At 35.4% G+C, this 21,102-nt stretch overlaps 1 protein-coding gene across 1 annotated transcript; it reads right to left on the bottom strand.

Annotated features, from left to right (window-relative positions):
• Positions 1–14,577: 14,577 nt before the first annotated feature.
• Positions 14,578–17,844, bottom strand: LOC145609752 (putative nucleoredoxin 1). Its single transcript, XM_081665224.1, has 2 exons — positions 17,738–17,844; positions 14,578–17,302 (listed from the first exon to the last, which is right to left on the bottom strand). The coding sequence occupies exon 2, from the start codon at positions 17,291–17,293 to the stop codon at positions 14,927–14,929; it is 2,367 nt and encodes a 788-aa protein (XP_081521350.1). The 5' UTR covers positions 17,294–17,302; positions 17,738–17,844; the 3' UTR covers positions 14,578–14,926.
• Positions 17,845–21,102: the final 3,258 nt, after the last annotated feature.

A 21,102-nucleotide genomic window follows, 5' to 3' on the forward strand; every position in this document is an offset into this window, starting at 1 on the left:
AAGTACAAATTAATAACAATAAAGTACAAATAAAAATAAAGTACAAATAAAATCCAAAAAATCTTTTAACCTAAATTGAACTCGTATAGTGTTTACTCTCTACAGTCAGTCAATCAAGTGTCATCCACTCATCCTTCTCCCTCTATATCCTTTGATGCGCAGTTAACGTTCTCCCTTGTGTTAGCTTCTGAGGTAAGATGTTACTTTCTTTTTGTCGTAAACCAATTTCAGTTTCTAAATATTGGGATATAACCTAAAATTTAATAATTCAATCTCAGTTACAGGAACAACTCGAGTGATGACGTCAAATGTAGGTAAGTTTGATTTGAATTGAATTTTGCTTTCACATATTTGCTTTCTTTTTTTTGAATTGTTTGGCTTGTACATATTTCTGTGAATAATCTTGATAATTTTAGGAAATTGTAATTTGGAATTATAAATACGTGAATCTATAGTCACTGCTGATTTTATAATATAGAGATTTTAAAATCTTCATATTGAGATTAACCAATATGCAAAATTAGGGTTCAATTCATTTGAATCTAGATCTGAAATTCAATTGCAAGCATTTGGGGATTATTTTACGCGTTAATAGTATTGAAAAACAAACTTACTAGGTTTTATTTCATAACATAGCATACTTATTGGTACATCATAATTAAAAAAAAAAAACATAGCAACACCTGAAAACATGGAAATCATAAAAACTAAACAAACAACTACTCAGGGGTGGGGGTTGGCCGATTGTACTTGTTTTCATTTTCTTTCAGAAACTTGTCTAAGGCAAGATGTTCTGCCTTCTATTTAACACGGCGCCGCTCAAACCCATGTCCCACCCCATAGGCATGTTGTACGAGAGACGTGAAACTGTAGTGCTTAATTTTCTTCCCCGGGTGGCAGAAGGGGCACCTCAATCCCTGTGCTGACTGGCGGATTTTGGTCTTGCCGTCGACTAAACGCTTGTATGGTTTTTCTGCACACTCCTCTATTTCAGATTCACTGTACACACTTTCATCACTTGAACTCCCCATATTCTCCTAAACTTTTTCTTTGTAAGATGATACTCTCTAGTCTCTACAAATGTGAGTCTTTAGTTTATTGGTAGTGAGTATTTATAGGAGGGTGAATGTTGGTACTTATGCTTTGTAGGATAAGGCAGTAGTCAAATGGTGAACTGTATTCGTCAAAAACTCTTTGAATTCCAGAGTCAATGTTAACTTCGAAGTGTTGAAAAGGGTTCAGGTCTTAGTTTCCAATCTTATCCCAAATCAGTACACGTCATACTCTTTGCAAGCATTACGAATTTTTATTTTTTTTTTTTTAATTTTTTTTTAACCTTTAGAAATTCTCATTTTTTGTTTATAGTCTTAATAGAGTATCAATTTTCAAGCAATATCAGCTATTTTTTTATTTTTTTATTTTTTTTTATTATTAATCTTGGAAAGGAAAAAGAAAAAATAATAAATTTAAAATTTTTTTTATCAATCAACGAAAACTTTAAAAGAAAAAAAAATTGTTTGGGGGGTGGGGTGTTGGTAGGAATCGAACCGCTGACCTTATGCGTAGTAGCTCGACCGTGATACATTGGCCTTAAAAAATGTATATGTACCTTTAGAAATTCTCATTTTTGTCTATAGTCTTATTATATACAGCTGTCAATTCGGGTAAATGGGTCGGGTTTGAGTCGGGTTAGGATGGGTCGGGTCAGTACGGGTTAATGTCGGGACCTATGCGGGTCGGGTTCGAGTTGGGTCATGATTGAGTCGGGTAACGTCGGGTCATACATCTTATCGGGTTTGGGTAGGATTTCGGTGGGGTCAATAAAAGGTCGGGTTACATTCGGGTCGGGTAACATTCGGGTTTTTACGGGTTTAAACGAGTTAGGGTCCTGTTCGGGTTCGAGTTGGGTTCGGTTCAAGTCAGTTATTTGGGGGTTATAATCAGGTCGGGTTATTATCGGGTTCGGTTCAAGTCAATAATTTGCGGGTTATAATCAAGTCGGGTCATTTCCTAGTCGGGTCATTCTCGGGTTCGAGTCGGGTTCGGTTCAAGTCAATAATTTTATTTTTTGATTTTTTTTTAAAGCTCCAAATCAAATTGCATAATTTAAAACATTTAAAAAAAAATTAAAATAAACAAGTGAATACTAAAATTTGAAAAAACGGATCAATAAAAGGATTATAATTTATAAGTAGTTATATGGAAGTTTATTTTGAAGATAAATTTAGAAAAAAAAAACATTTGGCTGATTTAATTAGACAAAATCACTATCATCGATTCAGCTCACTCAATGATGATTGAATAACATTGGTACTTATTATTAGGTATGTAACTGATGTATTGTGGTTAGCTTACTAAATGATGATTGAATAACATTGGTACTTATTATTTTATTTGGGTTGATCATTATGCCATCTTTGAATTTTCTTGACTTGTAATTATGGTTGGTATGACCATTGGGAAGGAATATTGAAATTAAAGATTCTTTCAGTTACCGAAAAATCTGATTGTTTAAGTCTTTTCTTGTCAAAGTAATATTTAATTGCAATTAATATACTACATAATTTTGACAATAGCTTTGTTGTATATATATATATATATATATATATATATATATATATATATATATATATATATATATATATATATATATATATATATATATATATATATATATATATATATATATATAGCATAATTCTCCTATCCTGCAGATTAGCTACTGAATTGTGCGAAAAAGCCAAGTATAAATAAAAATCTTAGTAAATTGTTCAGAATATTGAATGGCAAATACTGCGATGACATTTACCATTTGTTATGAAGATCATCACAAAGATAAGCTGGTATGAAACATATAATTATTGCTTTATTATTGTTGTAGTTATGTGTTATGGTGAGATTACTTTCTGACATGTGTATGTTTGGTTGTTGCTTATATTTTGAGCTGGTATTTTGCTAATGTGTATTAATTTACAGCGTATTCCTGATGAATTTAAGAATATCTTGAATGATGGTGATAAAGGGGTTGACTTGCAACTACAACAGTATGGCAGAGTGTGGGAAGCTACAATGGCACATGAAGAAGACAGAGATGGTTGGATGACTATCTTAGCAGGTGGTTGGGTTGATTTTGTTGAAGAAAATGAGATCATGGTTGGCGATGGTCTAAAGTTTACATATAGAGGGAATAGTTGTTTCTTGGTAAAGATTTTAAGGCGATCAGGAAGCAAGAAATCACAAAGATCTGAAACTGCAAAGAGCACTGGTGGCTCGAGCTCGAGTAAGATGCCAGGACGCAGACCTGCTTACCATGGTAGCTCAAAAAATATAATCGAAACAAATGAATGGATTGATGACCTTGCACGTTCCTGTTCTGAGCCACATTTCAAGTTCATTTTCACTGCAGCTTACCTTAAGAAAGGAGTAATTGTATGTGCTGCTAATAACTATTACACTTTTTTGACCTGATAAAATATTTGTACTTATTCCGGTTCAATTATTGCAGAATGTTCCTGTTGACTTTGCTAACAAATGGTTAAGCAACTGTGGTGATTCAACTAATGTGCTGCTTCAAAACTCTGATGATGAGCAAATCGCTGCGAAGAAGAAAGTTGTGAAGAAGGATGGTCTCATTACCAAGTGTGAACTAAGTGGTGTTAGGGAATTTACTGATCAGTACAATGTTCAGGTAGAAGAAGGTGCATTGATTAAGTTTCAAGAAGGACAGCCTGCAGTGTTTGGTGTAGATCTTGTCTTAGTGTGAGCCACTAAATATGATCAACTGTATTGTTGGCTTTATTATGATTGAATGCAGTTTCAGTTGTTTATTTTTTTTTTTTCTTTTGTTGATTTTGGATCAATTTTTTTTTTTTTTTTTTTTTTGTTTATGCATGTATATTCTGTTGATTGTTAATTGTAACATTGTAAAATAAAAAAAAAAAAACTAATTCTCTTTAACTAAAACCAAATAAAAAATAAAATGAACCGAACGGGTTCAAAGGAATATTAAAAATAAATAATATAACATTAGCTAGTTTAGGAATTAAATTTTATAATTAGCCGTTTTGGTAAATACTTTTGTCAAAATAGTCATTTTGGTAAAAGATCCAATGCTATTGGGCTATATATAAGGATTAATTACATAGTTTATTCTCTTACAATATGACTCAATAAAAATGCATGCAATTGAAATTGGACGAATATAGCCTAATTGAAAAACATCCATACGAGAACATGAAATTTGGCCTAACTTATTTGACGACTGTTTTTGTTTTCTTTTTTTGTACACGATGGTAGGATATTAGCTACGGAGTAGAATTGTTTATTTTCCTAAAAAAAAGTAGTTTAGGAAGTGTTATTAAATGTAGTGTTATGAAAATCTATCCTATTAATAACTTAACACTACATTAAGTAAATCAATTGTTTAATTCAATTATAATATTAGATTCCATTGGAATCCGAAAAAGTGCATTAATTATATGAAAATGTTGTTTTTTATATTTATGTTTTGCAAAACCCAAATTAAAATACTCCATCCGTTTCATAATGTTAGTCCCACATACTATTTTTGCACGTTTCAAAAAGATATACCCATATTGAATATATTTCATTTATAAGTTGATTTATTTTGGAATTAATAAGTTGTGGATTGATGACATGACTCTAAGTAAGGAAATTTTTACCTTAAATTATGCAATTTTGAGTTAAGTTTTCCTAATAAAAATTAAAAAAGTTAAACTTATTATTAATTATGTTGTACTTTAATGTTACATTCCTAATATATTTCTTTTCTTATTTCACGTGATTGATTCTATATGGGACTAACATTATGAAACGGAGGGAGTAACAAATTATTAAGCTTTAAAATCTTAAAATCTTTATGTATTCCTAATGAAATTTGGCCTAACTTATTTGACGACTTTTTTTGTTTTCTTTTTTTGTACACGATGGTAGGATATTAGCTACGGAGTAGAATTGTTTATTTTCCAAAAAAAAGTAGTTTAGGAAGTGTTATTAAATGTAGTGTTATGAAAATCTATCCTATTAATAACACTACATTAAGTAAATCAGTTGTTTAATTCAATTATAATATTAGATTCCATTGGAATATGAAAAAGTGCATTAATTATATTAAATTGTTGTTTTTTATATTTATGTATAGCAAAACCCAAATTAAAATACGGAGTAACAAATTATTAAGCTTTAAAATCTTAAAATCTTTATGTATTCCTAATGAAATTTCTTGCAAATTATAAGTAACAAAATTGCAAATTATTAAGCTTTAAAATCTTTATGTATTCCTAATTCCTAATTCCAAAATTGCAAATTATAAGCTAGAACTCGTAATTGTTACTCACAACCATAAAACAATAAAATATGTACTTATTACTCACAATATCTACTTATTACTACTTAATTGTTCAACACATAAAACATAAATTAGACATGCAACAATAACATACCTAGTAATTACTACTTAATTGTTCCACAATATCTACTTAATTGTTCAACACATAAAACATAAAACAGACATGCAACAATAAGATATCTACTAATTACTACTTCATTGTTCAAACTACACACATAAAACATCAAATAAACTTAAAACACTAAACATTAAACATTGAGCATAATTGTACAAACTAGTCAAACTTTTCGATGGTAAAAGCAGAGTGACCGTAAGCACCAGATTCATTGCCAGAAACCTCTGGAGACTAGTGATCACGGACATGATATGGAGCGTGGGGAACTACCTCCGTCGGGCTTGTGGATCTCCTCTGCCTCACTGTCCACTGCCTCGGCCTCCGCCTGTTCCCAACCGGTTGCACTCCTCCTGCAACAGCGGGTCCCTGTCCAGTAGCAACACCCACTGTTGCTTGCCCATCACCAGCCCCACCAAAAACCCTTTTCATAGCCTCCGACTTTGCCCCCTTCGTGGGTCTCTTCCTACCCCTTGTGCCCTGTTCCTTTTCTGTCAGTGCTTCATTGGCCTCTGCCTTATCTTTGTGAATTTTATATATGGACGTATCAACATCATCCATTTCAGACTGCAGGGATTTTCACATTAACTGGTAGTCAGCCAATTGATCTCTTATCATTTTCTTCCTCAACTCAAGGAATTGCAATTCAGAGTATTTGGGTTGATCGTGCTCTGACAGAACCATTGGTTGTTTGCCCTTGTTTTGTTTAAATTTTTGGATTAATAGAGAAAGAAATTAAGAAATTGGGAATAATAGAGAGAAGTTATGTAAAAATGGAGAGCAAATTTAAGGGGAAATTGAAATAAATAATGGAAGTTAGATTTATAGAGAGTGGGAGTGGAAGTTATTTGATCATGGGGATGATGTCATACATACCCTTTCAACTCCTTCTTTCATTCCCTCTTTTTTTTGCGCCAAAAATGAGAGTGCAAAGCAGTAGCTTCATACTATATATAATATTTGTTTCCTAATTATATCACGGTCGATGACTGTCTCAATTGGTTTACATTCTACCTACACACTATATTTGGTTCTAGGTTCGATTCCCAGCAGCCGCATTTCCCATCCCCCATTTTTTTTATTTTTTCTATTTTTTTGCTTTTTTCACTACTCCAATATTTGTTTTGGACTTTTGGGTTTATTGGTTCAAAGGGGTGGCAGAATATGATTAGACATGAAAGGTTGCTTGTTCATGTATTAGATTTTGGTGGCATGTTTATTGAAAAGTTTGTTCTATAATTAAATCTACAAAAGTAAAGTTATTTGTGAAGTCTTATATAACCCCCCTTGGCCCTTGTGTAGGAATACACGTTATTTTTTTTTTCAATTAATATATTAATTACATTATGCAAATGAGAATGAGAGTGCAAAGCAATAGTTCCGTACTATATATAATATTTGTTTCCTAATTATATCACGGTCGATGACTGTCTCAATTGGTTTACATTCTACCTACACACTATATTTGGTTCTAGGTTCGATTCCCAGCAGTCGCATTTCCCATCCCCCATTTTTTTTATTATTTTTTTTTTTTTTGCTTTTTTCACTACTCCAATATTTGTTTTGGACTTTTGGGTTTATTGGTTGAAAGGGGTGGCAGAATATGATTAGACATGAAAGGTTGCTTGTTCATGTATTAGATTTTGGTGGCATGTTTATTGAAAAGTTTGTTCTATAATTAAATCTACAAAAGTAAAGTTATTTGTGAAGTCTTATATAACCCCCCTTGGACCTTGTGTAGGAATACACGTTATTTTTTTTTCAATTAATATATTAATTACATTATGCAAATGAGAATGAGAGTGCAAAGCAATAGTTCCGTACTATATATAATATTTGTTTCCTAATTATATCACGGTCAATGACTGTCTCAATTGGTTTACATTCTACCTACACATTATATTTGGTTCTAGGTTCGATTCCCAGCAGCCGCATTTCCCATCCCCCCCCCCCCTTTTTTTTTTCACTACTCCAATATTTGTTTTGGACTTTTGGGTTTATTGGTTGAAAGGGGTGGCAGAATATGATTAGACATGAAAGGTTGCTTGTTCATGTATTAGATTTTGGTGGCATGTTTATTGAAAAGTTTGTTCTATAATTAAATCTACAAAAGTAAAGTTATTTGTGAAGTCTTATATAACCTCCCTTGCGTAGGAATACACCCTTTTTATAATCAATTAAAATATTAGTTAAATTATGCAAATGAGAATGAGAGTGCAAAAGCAATAGTTCCATACTATATATAATATTTGTTTTCTAATTATATCACGGTCGATGACTGTCTCAATTGGTTTACATTCTATATGCACTATATTTGGTTCTAGGTTCGAATCCCAGCAGCCGCATTTCCCATCCCCCAATTTTTTTTTTATTTTTTTTCTTTTTTCACTACTCCAATATTTTGGTTTTGTACATATACTGTTGTACAAGAAGGAGTTGCTTATATTTTCAATTTTTGGTAATGTTAATAGCTTGATTAGCAAGTATGCATGTGTTTTGAGCCTCAAGTGTGATATTATAAATCCTAGATTCAAATCATGTTCATACATTAGATTCAACACATAAGACTCAACTCATAATAGATCAGACATTAGGTTTTTGTTAAATATGATAAACGCACGAATCCACATCAGCAAACTTGTTCGCCTCCCGGGAATACGTATGCCTTCCGGTTGATGTAGTATCCAAACTTACAAGTCACGCCCCGTTGACCATTAGTTCCACAAGCCTTTTCTGTTTCACCACCTTATGCTTCACCACCTGTGAGTGATGTGTTAAATATGATATAAAAAATAATTTAATTGGAATCACATAAATGACTGTATAAACTTACAGGTTCAGCATTGCCCTTGCCCGTGCCCTTTCCCTTTCCCTTTCCCTTATCTGGTTCGGCATTGCCCTTCCCCTTTCCCTTAACTGTTCCTGCCTTGCCCTTGATTGGTTTGCCCTTTCCCTTGCCCTTACCTTGTTCTGCCTTTCCCTTGATTGGTTTGCCCTTTCCCTTACCCTTACATTGTTCTGCCTTTCCCTTTCCCTTTGCCTTTACCTTAACTGTTCCTGCAGTCGGTGCATGTTCATCCTCCTCATTCGCATCTTCTTCACCCTCCTCAGCACCATTTCCTGCATCCTCTTCACCCTCCTCAGCACCATTTCCTGCATCCTATATGATATCCAAGTCAGCTTATTCCATAAATAAAAAGTAATGACAATAAAAGCATAAATCTTACTAGGCTAGGCTTCTTGTTCTTCTTGGGTTTCTTGTAGCCAGTTTCAGCTAACGATTTGTGCCTTGAACCCTTAGGCCTGCCCCTTTTCCTTTTCTTAATCATAGGGTCCTTTATAACAGGCACCATGGCAGATGGACATGGGTCTATAGGATCAGCATGAACTGAGACTGATGAAAACGTTCTGTCTTCTTCAGCGAGTGATGAAAGTGTGCTAACTACAGGAACATGTTCCTGACTCTTCTTGTCCATACAATCATTAACAACTTTTTGAAGCTTTGATAATGCTTCAATTACAATTTGGACTGTTTGATCATTGAGCATGGCAGCAGTGTCACAGATGGGCTCGAACTTTTCCATGATTCTGTTGAATCTCTGCACATTCTCTGTGTCGCTCGGATCATGGTAGGACACCTTGACCCTAGTGTGCTTACGGGGTACATCCTTCCGCCAACGGTCTAAAATGTACTTTTGTGGCAGATCTTCAACCTCGTTTTCGTCAAGAATTCTAATACAGTGTTTGCAAAGTATGCCACTTGTCTCAAACTTCCTGCAAACACATTGAACCTCCTTAGTCATAGGATAGTAAGTAACTTGGTAAAGCCTTTGCCTATCTATAATGACCTCCTCACTAGCACCTGGAGGTACTATCCATACACGATCGATCAGCAAATACTGAATAAGGTTTTCAGACAAAACCTCCTTTCCTCGGAGGCTGCAATACATCAATTTCGAACACTCCGTTTGAACTTCTTGAAACTTGTTGTCTGTGTATAACTTTTGGAAAAAAATTTCGACTTTGAAGCCACTAACCAACCTCCTTAGGTACTTCGAGCAACGCTCATCTGCACTCACTTCATCTGACACGCGTTGAGTTAAGGCCATGTCATATTTCTGGGGAAACTTGTGGAGTTTAGTTTTGCGGTTTACGTAGCCATCAAAAAACCGATTGATGCTCTCCACCCTTTGTGTGGTCTTCATACCAGCCCAGAAATATTCCTTCATGTACGTAGGCACCCACATATGACTCTCCTTGTGGAGGCTATGCAGCCATTCATTGTCCTCCAAGTTATACTCCGCTATGAACTCAGCCCATCGGGTATTGAACTCCTCGGGATCAAAACTCTCATACACCACCTCTTTTAGGGGGTTGACAAAGTCTTGGTACCTAGACAAAAATTAATTTACCATCACAATATATACAATGTCTTAAAAAACTATGGTCTAAAACTATAACATCTTGAAAAAAACACAAATGCAAGCAAATTATATTTAACAAAATAGCACATGTGTTTAGCAGCAATCTTCTGTATACCACCAAGCCTCCTGATCATTTTGCTACTGTATATATCTGCTCTAAAGGCCTAATAGATCAGACTCCCCTTCACAAAAAAAATAACAGAACAAATTTACTCTGGCTCTGATAGTTCATATATTTTTATCCTGCACCCAACTTGGCATATCATTAAACTATTACATCAGATTTGAAGGCCAAATATTAGCCAGCATCAGTCACAATAGATCATATATCACTAAACTTATATTGTACTCACAACAGTTCATATATCATTAAACTTATATTGTACTCACAACAGTTCATATATCATTAAACTTATATTGATCAATAATTATCTAACTCTTATTCTGAAGCCTGTTAAGGCCTAATAGATGAGACTCCTCTTCACAAAAAAAAAATAAAACAAAAAAAAAATTTAATTAACTTATATTGAACTCATACAGCAGATTATTGTACTCATTGAAGTCAGACAACACCTAATATGAACTAATAATTGCATAAGCCACTTACCGTGGTGCCAAGTTTGTCAGGGATCTTGCTCATTATATGCCATATGCACCAACGATGAATCGTGTTTGGCATGACTTCAGCTAGGGGCCTCCGCATAGCTGCCGCTTGGTTAGTCAAAATGGCACTAGGAGCTTTGTTGTTCATACAAGCTAGCCACTGCTGAAATATCCACCGAAAAGTATCGCAGTTTTCATGAGAAACAAGAGCACATCCCAACAACAACGATTGCCCGTGGTGGTTCACACCAACAAAGTTCGCAAATGGGAACTCGTACTCATTTGTTAGGTATGTTGCGTCGAAGCATACCACATCCCCAAAGTCCTCATAAGCAACCCTACTTCTTGCATCCACCCACGTCACATCCTTAAGCCTCCCTTCTTCATCCAACCGTTGGGCATGGAAAAAATTTTGGTTGTCGGATTGCATTTTTCCAAAAAACTCCATCATTGCCACCGAGTCCCCTCCAACCATCTTCAACCGCTTTACCTTGTACACCTCATGTTGTAAGTCTTTGACGGTGAGACGCATTTTTTCCAGTCCTTTTCGTTTGGATGGCATGCAACCGTGTATTTGAGAAACTGGTACACCTAGCTCATAGTAATCCATCAACGTCCTCCTCAATGATGGGGTCAGGTGCTTCATGCGGTACTCCTTCACAAGCTTAGAATTTGCTGGATCAATCTGGTGATTATGCTCTAGGTGCACTGTCTTCAACACCCACAAGCCATCTTCATTCATTCTAGCATAAACACGGGCCTCACATTCACACTTTTTCGAAGTCCTCTTCATACGACGTAACTGATCCTCACATACCACCCCATCAACTAAACCACTTGAACCTCCAACACCCATTGTCTTTGCCCTCTTCTTAGCTTCCCTCCTAGCCCTCATGTCTGGTTTTCCCCAACACTCACACTTCCACGTGTTAGCTATTCTTTTTTTCCTGTTGTCCTTCTTACAATTTACACCTTGAACCCTAGACACTCCAAACCCCATCTGCTCAGCATACTCCTTATAGTAGGCTTCAACATCTTCCGAAGATGGGAAGACCATCCCTTCCTTAGGCTCTTCAATTACTGTCATGTCATTGCTACCAACTGCCATATCGTTGCTACCAACCATAGTGTGAGTTGTATGAATTGTATTCAAGGGGGATAAATACCCAACATTCATGTTAACATCTTCACTAACACTATCTGCAACAACTGTGTCTTCTAAAACCTCCATATCAATACCCTCCATATCAATACCCTCCAACATATCAATACCCTCCAACATATCAATGTTACTCCCCTGACCTTAACTCCACTGCCCCTATCACCAACACCAACATTACTGCCCCTTATAACATCTTCACTAACACTATCTGCAAGAACTATGTCTTCTATACCCTCCATATGAATATCCTCCTAAACTTAACTCCCCTCTTATAACATAAAAAACAATTCACTTCCACCCTTCAAAAGCAGAACACCAACAGAATTATGATACAAATTGAAACAATCATAACTCTCCGAACAATGTACGACAATTCAACCAACACGTTTTGGCATCACACAAGACTATAACACAGTTTTATAAAGTATGAATTGAATTTTTATCCAAAATCAATCAGCAATTATCAGAACTTCAAACCCCATTATAACAGATCGCATTACATATCATTATTGTACAAATTAAAACAACCATAGTCTGTGTAACTACAACCAATTTAAAAAAGTATGAAAAATCGACCAAGACAACACCAACACGCTTTTGCAGTAACAAGACAACAACACATTCTCATATTTTCCATTTTACACCCTTTAAACCAAAATCAATCACCCATTTTCAACCAATTTGTACCATTTCAACATAGGAATGTCAACGCATAACCCCATTACTTTCAACTATTCTGATTTTGGTCTCAATTGTGAATTCAATTTGACCAAAACCCTAGAACCAGAACAACAGATCAGAACAAAAATTAACATGAAGGGACGAAGAATAAAGAATAGAAAACTTCACCAACCTGTTATCTTCGACGGATTTCCGACAACTTGAAGACCCAATTAAGTCATCTGGCAGGTGAGGAGAGGTTAGGAGCTCTGATAGAGTTGAGGAGAGCTGTGAGCTAATTCTGAAAGTGGTGAGAGGAGCTCAGCTAATTCTGTCATTGCATTTTCTTGTTACGCCATTATTCAACCAATTTGACACATAAGCTGTCCCCACGAAATCCGACTCAGCATCTCAGTAAGTGGAAAACATCAAAATATTTTCAAAACTGCCATTGTGAGGAACAACCTTGTTTCTCATGATGAGCAACTGGGGCTCACTCTTTTATTATTAAAAAATGCTTAATTAGAAATTAAAGATAGTTAAAAAAGAATAAAGTACAGTATATAGGTATACATTTATTTAGATACGAAATATATTTTAGCACTAAATGGCAAATACTTGTTTAAAAACTTTTCAACATTTTTTATACTAGGTATGAAATATCATGTAGATAAATATAAATGCTATAACCGTCTTTATTAAAGGCTAATAAGTGAATATTTAAACAATACTAAGTAGTTTATACGTAGTAAATATCGAAGCATTTTTTGAATTATCAAGAAATTACGATTATGAACATATATCATACTTAAATACTTTTTTTTTTTACTATCTATCTAGAGCTAGTGAGCTACATGAAAAGAAATAGGGAATATTTAAAAAAAAAAAAAAAAAAACTCTACACCTTTCTTATTAGTACTGTATTAAAGTAGCAACTATAAGTATCCATTAAGGAGTAGTTAAACTATTTTTAATTCAATGGAAAAAGATTAGTTATGTGAGTAGAAGACAAAAACACAGGGTCCCACAACACTGCACAATGATTAAGTTTAAATGATGAAATGAGATGATTATGCTAATTCTGTTTTTAATTGGGCGTAAAAGTATGGTATCCAAATTAAATTAATTACTCTTACTCCACTAATTTATGATGGTTTGGTCATCTTCTCCAATAAGGCCAATCAATTCTGCCAAAAGCTCAAAGTTATTTTACATTACATCAATTAGCTCCTACACTTATATAAATAAAGGGTCAATTAGCACTGGAGTTGACTTTGTAATACTACGGAGTATTATATTTACATGTAATGTATTTGTTTGACATTTACGTCCACTAGACCAGTAATATATGATTTGACTTTATTTAGTTTTGACTTTTTGCAAATACACCTCTTTTTATTACTTTGTCTAGATTGATGTTGCTCAAAACCGATCCATCTCAAAATTGTGTGGGGTAGCAATTTGTTTTTGGAGGAATAAAATTATCTTGATTATTACTACGTACATTTTTTTAAAAAAAAACTATAAATACTCAAATTATCTTCGATCTATATTATATCATAAACTTGGATTAGGTGTCAAGAGAGTTTCTTAATATATTTTTTTTTGTCGACTAATAATGTTCATGGAATATTGGAAAAGGGGAGGGAATAGAAATTGTTAATACGTCTTGTAACCTTAAAGAGTAAGAGTAATAGAGAGTGAGGGATAGCTCAAGTAGTAAGAGCTTCCTTCCCGGTTTCTGGAGATCCTGGGATCGATCCTCACCCCGCCCTTATGGTTCTCTACACGCCAAAAAAAGAGTAAGAATAATAGCTATTTGATGAGAACTCGTTTCCAATTTTCCATCCTGGAAATTAATATGCCTATCATTTCAAGTTCAAGTTGAAGTCTTTGAACAACTCTGTATGCCACAAGTTCTGTCCCCAATATCAGAAATTGCCCATAAGACCTATTTAGAAGAAGAAAATGGCATTCAACAACACAAAAGGCAATCGGAATTCAAGGATCTGAACACAGAGAAATCAAGAGCAAGCCCCAGCTTGATTGCGTGGGTAGGCAGAAGTTCAGCTAGAGCAATGTCTTAATAAAAAGCAAGATAACTTAATCAATAAATGAAAACCAAATGTAGTACAGTCTGATATACTTAGCACAACTGAAACCTCAATCATCCGGGGAACAGCAGAAGCAAGTAACCCAGCAACAAAAACAGACAGAAATTCAAACCACGAAAAGAAAACAAGAAAAATGAATCCATACACTAGTATTAGTATTTCGCATGTTTTAGCAAACAATCATGCACACAATTTTAGCATACACAACAGCTTACAAAAGGGTAACAATTACATGAATTCATCATGCCATTCCATCAATCGGCTTTAATAAGCCTATTCAAGAAATGAGAAACACTGATAAAAACAAGAACAAAAACCAACTGAGCAGACTGCTTCTTGATCATAGTTTCATATCCACAAAACAACACTGGCAATGGAAATCTTTCCAGTAAAAGTACTAAACTCTTAAAACTTGTCAAAATACATACCAGAAACTAAGCAAATTCTAAAGAAATTGGTACTAAAGAGCCACATTTGACAGATTCAATCTGTATAATCACTCATGAGCATATAATGGGGGCCACGAAGATTCTTAATTGCACTGCGGCGCAGATTAGAACGACCAAATGGAATTTTTCCAGATTCATCAACACCAATATCTAGAAGTTCTTCTTCAGCTGTAAACGAACAAACCAGGCCATCTGTTCCAAACTCAACAAGGGCATCATAACCACACATGCCCCCATCTGGAAATAGTTTCTTCTCTATGGAAGCTGAGTGGTCAGCGATAAACGGGCATACCAACCATGGCATTACTTCAGACAGTTCTAAATCATCATCCATTGCAGCAGAATTATGTTCGCGAACAAATACCACTTCAAAATCAGGACTCTTTGTCCGATTGTTTTTGTACCATAATAATAGTTTATGATAGAAAGAAATATTACTGGGAGAAAGAGAGCTCATCCAAAGAAGTACATTCTTGCCCCTCAAATCTGCCACAGGAATCTTTGTGTTTCCTTTAAGAAGGTAACTCTGTGACTCATACACCAGCAATGTCTCCAAGGTGAGTTCTTTGAACTTGTTTACTTCCCGCTGGACTAGTTCCTTTCTAGTAAATGGATAAGCATTAATTCCAAAAGTGATCAATACTTCTCGGCCATAAGGATCAATAGATCCATCCTGGGTTCCCAAAATGATAAGCTCATCTTCTAAGGGGCAAACAAGTCGATAGAGCTTGCGGCTTACAGAATTATCAAAGGGCATATACCACAAGGATAAATTGTGCTTCTGCAGCTGATTATCAACAAACAACTTGTAATTTTGTGGGTCAATAGAGTCTTGCGTGGGCATGTAGACCAGCAAAATTTCAAATGACTTGTGGTGAGTTTTGCAGTGTTGATATACCTCCTTGAGCTTGGGAATGAGATCTCCTTTGACACACAAGAACAACCCAACAAAATCCTTGTTATTGAGGTCTGAGATAGTCACCGTGCCACAACCATCTTCTGCATTGGTCTTTTTTAGAACATCAGACAGTTTGCACCTCAAAAGTCCCACAAGGTTGTTAGTGGAACAAGTTTTCCATCTCGGTTCTTCATCTGCTTTAAGTTCCTGCAGCTTCTCATCAGTGAAGGGAAAGGCATCGGCTCCATAAACATGCACAAACCTTTTTCCATGAAGTAGAATGTTCTTCTTCATATCCGTACCCTTCTTATCCAAAATCAGGCATTGAAAATCATTGAGTTGAAGGTAGTTGCATATAAAATCTCGACGCTTCAAGTCCTCAAACGGTATTACAAAACAAGAAGGGGGGAAAGCCGACAAGAAATGATCGAAAACCTGCTTGTAATCAGCTAGTTTCTTCATCTTTACAACCACTACCATCTCAAAATCCACACCCAAAGCATAAAGTTCGAAATATGTATTTAGTAGAGACTGAACCCCCACTGAATCCCAATCTCTACGGAAGAAAGGAGCATGAAAACAACAAATCATCAAGTATTTGTCCTGAATCGCCTTGCCAATTTCCACTTGCTGACCGTCTATTCGAACAAGGTAACCAAGCTCATTTGAACCAGCGGACAAGAGCATCTTAACATCCAAACTCTGGCCAATCTGAATAGGAGATAACTGAGAAACCATGGCATTGATATCATGAGAGTATTCCGGTTTAACATGTTTAAAAATCCTAGCTATAGGGCATGTCACTGGTGGAAGGCACGAGTTGACGGGCCACATATTTTTGAGAAGCCTTTGATAAGAGCGTAAGGCGTGAAATGAGCTATTTTGCACAAGTTCCTTGAGATGAGCTACTAAAGAAGACATGGAATTGGGTTCTCCAACGAGCATTGTTTTATGAGCAACATCGAGAAAGAGGCACTTAAAATCAAAACCTAAACCAGAATTAACAGGGTCAAGGAGTTGGTGTATTGAGGAACGACGGTAATAGTCATCGAATGGGACGACAATTGAGGACATAGGAAAGTGACGGAGAGGGTACATAAAGAAGAAAGGATAGTCAGGATTGGTGTCAGTAGGATTAACCAAAACAATCTCGAAATCATCTCTATAAGAATAGAGATCATGACACGCAGGAATGAAATCTTGGGGATAGTAGTATTCGAATTCGAATTCGATGTCGGATTGGGGATGAAAGTATATGCAAACAAAGAGAAGGTATCGTTTACCCTTGAGATCATTCAAAGCAACTTCGCCGGTCCTTCGATACAGATGCTCCATCTCATTCATACAACTCAACAACGGTTCAACCCTGTCTTCCCATGCCCCTTCAAACTCCTCAAACCCTGATTTCTTATATTTCTTTTGCTTTGAATCCTCCTCATTATCAATGAAGCTGCTAAATATTGATTCAAGCGAATGTTTCGATGCTGTCTCATCACCATCCATCTCTCTTCTCTGTAAACAATCAAACAAACAAATATATATGCAATCAATTGTTTTCATATGATTATGGATATCAAAGTATTTTCAAATCAATCAAACCATCCATCTCTCTTCTCTGTAAACAATCAAACAAACAAATATATATGCAATCAATTGTTTTCATATGATTATGGATATCAAAGTATTTTCAAATCAATCAAACCATCCATCTCTCTTCTCTGTAAACAATCAAACAAACAAATATATATGCAATCAATTGTTTTCATATGATTATGGATATCAAAGTATTTTCAAATCAATCAAACCATCCATCTCTCTTCTCTGTAAACAATCAAACAAACAAATATATATGCAATCAATTGTTTTCATATGATTATGGATATCAAAGTATTTTCAAATCAATCAAACCAAGTTTCAGTAAAATTCGATTGGGATAGAAACCCTAACCTCAGATTGTTCGGTTGCTTCTACTTGCTTTTTCTTTGCCTAAGATTTGACAGGGCGTTTGAATTTAAATTTTATTTTATTTTTTTTTAATTTTAAGACTAAATTTATCTTTTGTAGGTTTATTTATTTTACGTGGCGCTTGAATTTAAAATCTCAAACCTCATTCTTTAATTTTGCTTAAGTGACAATTTAATTTTTTAAAAAATATATGGCAAATCATTTTATTTATTGGTTAAAATAAGTCCTTTGCAAATGCGTTTTTTTATATACTTGTTATGTTTCAAAAATATTAGTCTCATCTAGAATCTTTTAACTATTAAAAAAATTAGGGGAATCTTCTAAATTTCTCTCTATATGTAAGGAAAAACATAGTGATATGAGATTTAGTTTTATTCGTTTCGATGAGTACATTATTAATATCTAATTTTTATAATATTTGCTGGGGAGATTAAAGATATTTACGATCAAAGATTTACATCCATATATGTAAAAAAGATAACGGATTTTTCACCAAATACCACTGAGTTTAAACTTAATTCACCGTATACCACCAAAAACTTTGTAATACACCTTGTTACCACTCAGTTATTGTACATTAACACGAAATGCCTTTTTCCTTAACTGCCGTTAGTCTGCCGTTTGAGGGAATTTACCAATTCACCATATACCACTACTGTTAAAAATTATTTCACCATATACCATTATTTAAAATTTATTTCACTACTTACCCATTTTTTTGTAACGGTAATATTTTTTTAAAAAAATAACCCTTGCACACTTGTAACAGCTACTTTGTTTATATAAATGTAGTGTTTGAGGGAGATACTAATCAAGTCACACTTCTAAAAGCTATAGTAAAAATGTAAACATAAACTTTGTTTAAATAAATTGGTAGCTGTTTGTCTTCAAAAAATTTAGGGCTACATGATTTTGCAATGGTTGTAATAAACAAGTTTGTTGCAAAATAACTAAGTGGTTAACATTTTGTCCAAAAAAACCTGACACCAGTTTGAAATGTTTTCCCCAAAAAATTATACATAATGTATGGCAGCTTCAAGGATTCTAACTGTCAGCCTTTCTCTTCCTACCTCTTCCTTTGCCTTGCTGTGAACTGGATGCTGCATTTTCTGCTTGTTTTGCTGCTTCCTTTCTTGCCTTACAGGTTTTTGCATTGTGTCCCAACTCCTTGCAAAGACTGCACTTGTTGTTCTTGTGCCTCTTTCCTTTTCTTGCTTCATGAGATGCTCTCCTTCTCTGCTTAGCTGGTCTGCCTGCAGCTCTTTTGACAGTTGGTGGTGCTATTTCAGGCACATCAAATGCTGGCCAGTGACTTGGATCTGACATGGGATGGATGTGGTCTCCATAAGTCAGCTTGTAAGCAGCTCCCTTGAAGTATGGTGACACATAATCTGCAGCTTGAAGTCTTTGGCTGTATATGACCCTTAGACCATGTCTGCATGGTATTCCTGACCCTTGCCACTTCCCACAACCACAGGTCATTGTCTGAAGTGTGACAGGGAACTTCACATACATGCCCATCCCTGACCTCAAACTCTCCACCACCAGCTGTTGTCACATGACACAATTTGGACTCCTCACTTCTTGTCTCCAAAACTCCCTTAGCAAACTCTGTAAGCTCATTAGGATCCATATCAATTGCTTTGTTAAACCTAGAACCCATCCTTTTCATGCACCAATTCCTTACAGCTGGTTTAAGTAAAAAAAAAAAAAAAAAAACAAAAAAAAAAAACAAAACCAACACAAAGAAATCACAAACCATCAGAACATGGTGCTTACCGATTAATCACAAATAAATTAAGGGGTCAAATGTTACCTTCCATTAAAGTCAGGACAGGCAAATCTCTGTTGTCCTTTGTACATGAGTTGAATGACTCGACAAAGTTTGTTGTGTTATGATCACAACAAACTGTTCTGTCAAACATGTACCTACTCCATTGCTCTTCAGTAGCTGTAAGGTAATCAAATGTTGCTGCATCATATTTCTTGATCTTTGACATTGCCTTGTCATACACATATGCATTGTATGCATTGGCTGCATTGGCTGCAATCCAAAAGAGTTTATGAAACTCTGTCCCACTCCACCCAGCTTTTTTGCAGTTAGAGTACACATGCTGACAGCAGACCCTCCTAGTTGCTCTTGGGAATACCTCAAAAAGGGCTGATTCAACACCCTTCAACATACAAACACAAAGTTAGTTACTTAAAATTAACAAAAGAAAGACAAAGTTTAATTATTTTAAAAAGCAAGAAACTAACCCTCATCCTGTCACTTATAAAAGTCCAGTCATCCCTTTCAGATCCATATTGTGCAAATAAGATCCTTAGGTTTCTGAAAAAGTAAGTCCAACTGTCTATACTCTCTGTATCAACCAGACCATAAGCTATCACAAAAATCTCATTATTGCCATCAATGGACACTGCAGTGAGCATGACTCCTTTATAATAGCCACTGAGGTGGGCACCATCAATCCCTATAATGGGTCTACAGCCACCCAAGAACCCTTTCACCTGAGCTGCAAAAGAGATGAAACATGCCTTGAACTTTTCACCATTGCCCCCACTGTCAGTCCAAGTAATGAGAGCATATGAGCCAGGATTGGTGGCCTTTATCATCTCAGCATATTTTAGTAACAGAGCATAGGACTGGGCAAAACCACCATGAATTTGTTCCCTGGCCAAACACTTCACTTTGTAAAACAGCCTGGACTTTACTTGGATCCTAAACCTCTCCAGGCACATCCTTTGCAGTGCATCAACACGGATATCTGGGTTTGCTTCCAGATCTGGCCTCAAATGTCTACAAAGCCATGCTGAAGACACCATAGGATTCTCTTCCAGCCTCCCACAAGTTTTATGTTCCCCTTCCAGTATCTTTATTGCCCAGCTGACTTTATCAACAAGGACTGCTGCATGAATCTTCCAACTGCAATCATTGATCAGACACCTTGCAGTATATCTATGATTGTCAGCATAGTCTACTGTCACAGCAAAGCCTTCTTGTATGCAAAAATCTCTTAAGACATCATGAAATTGTTCCTTGGTTTTAAATATTAACCAAGGTTTAAGTTGAATTGACCCAAATGGTAAGTTAGACCAGACCTTGCCATTTTTGTACAGCTTGTCTAAAACATGAGTCCCATCCAAGTAGTCTTCAAAAGTCTTCTCTTGTATATTATCAGCTAGGTCTTTTTCTTCCACAATATACTCATCATCAAGGTTCAATTCCATATCCAAATCATCCTCAGCTTCTAAAAATTCATAGTCATCATCTTCACTATCCTCAGAAGGCCATGGATCAGATTCACCATCACTGTCCTCAACTTGCACAGGTTTTTTGCTCCTTG

Source organism: Chenopodium album, chromosome 3 (genome assembly GCF_948465745.1).
Source record: "Chenopodium album chromosome 3, dcCheAlbu1.1, whole genome shotgun sequence".
In the NCBI taxonomy this organism is placed as follows: Eukaryota; Viridiplantae; Streptophyta; class Magnoliopsida; order Caryophyllales; family Amaranthaceae; genus Chenopodium; species Chenopodium album.

Bases quoted from the DNA above. Each gene is read 5' to 3' on its own strand.
- LOC145609752 (XM_081665224.1), bottom strand. From the start codon at position 17,293: ATGGATGGTGATGAGACAGCATCGAAACATTCGCTTGAATCAATATTT.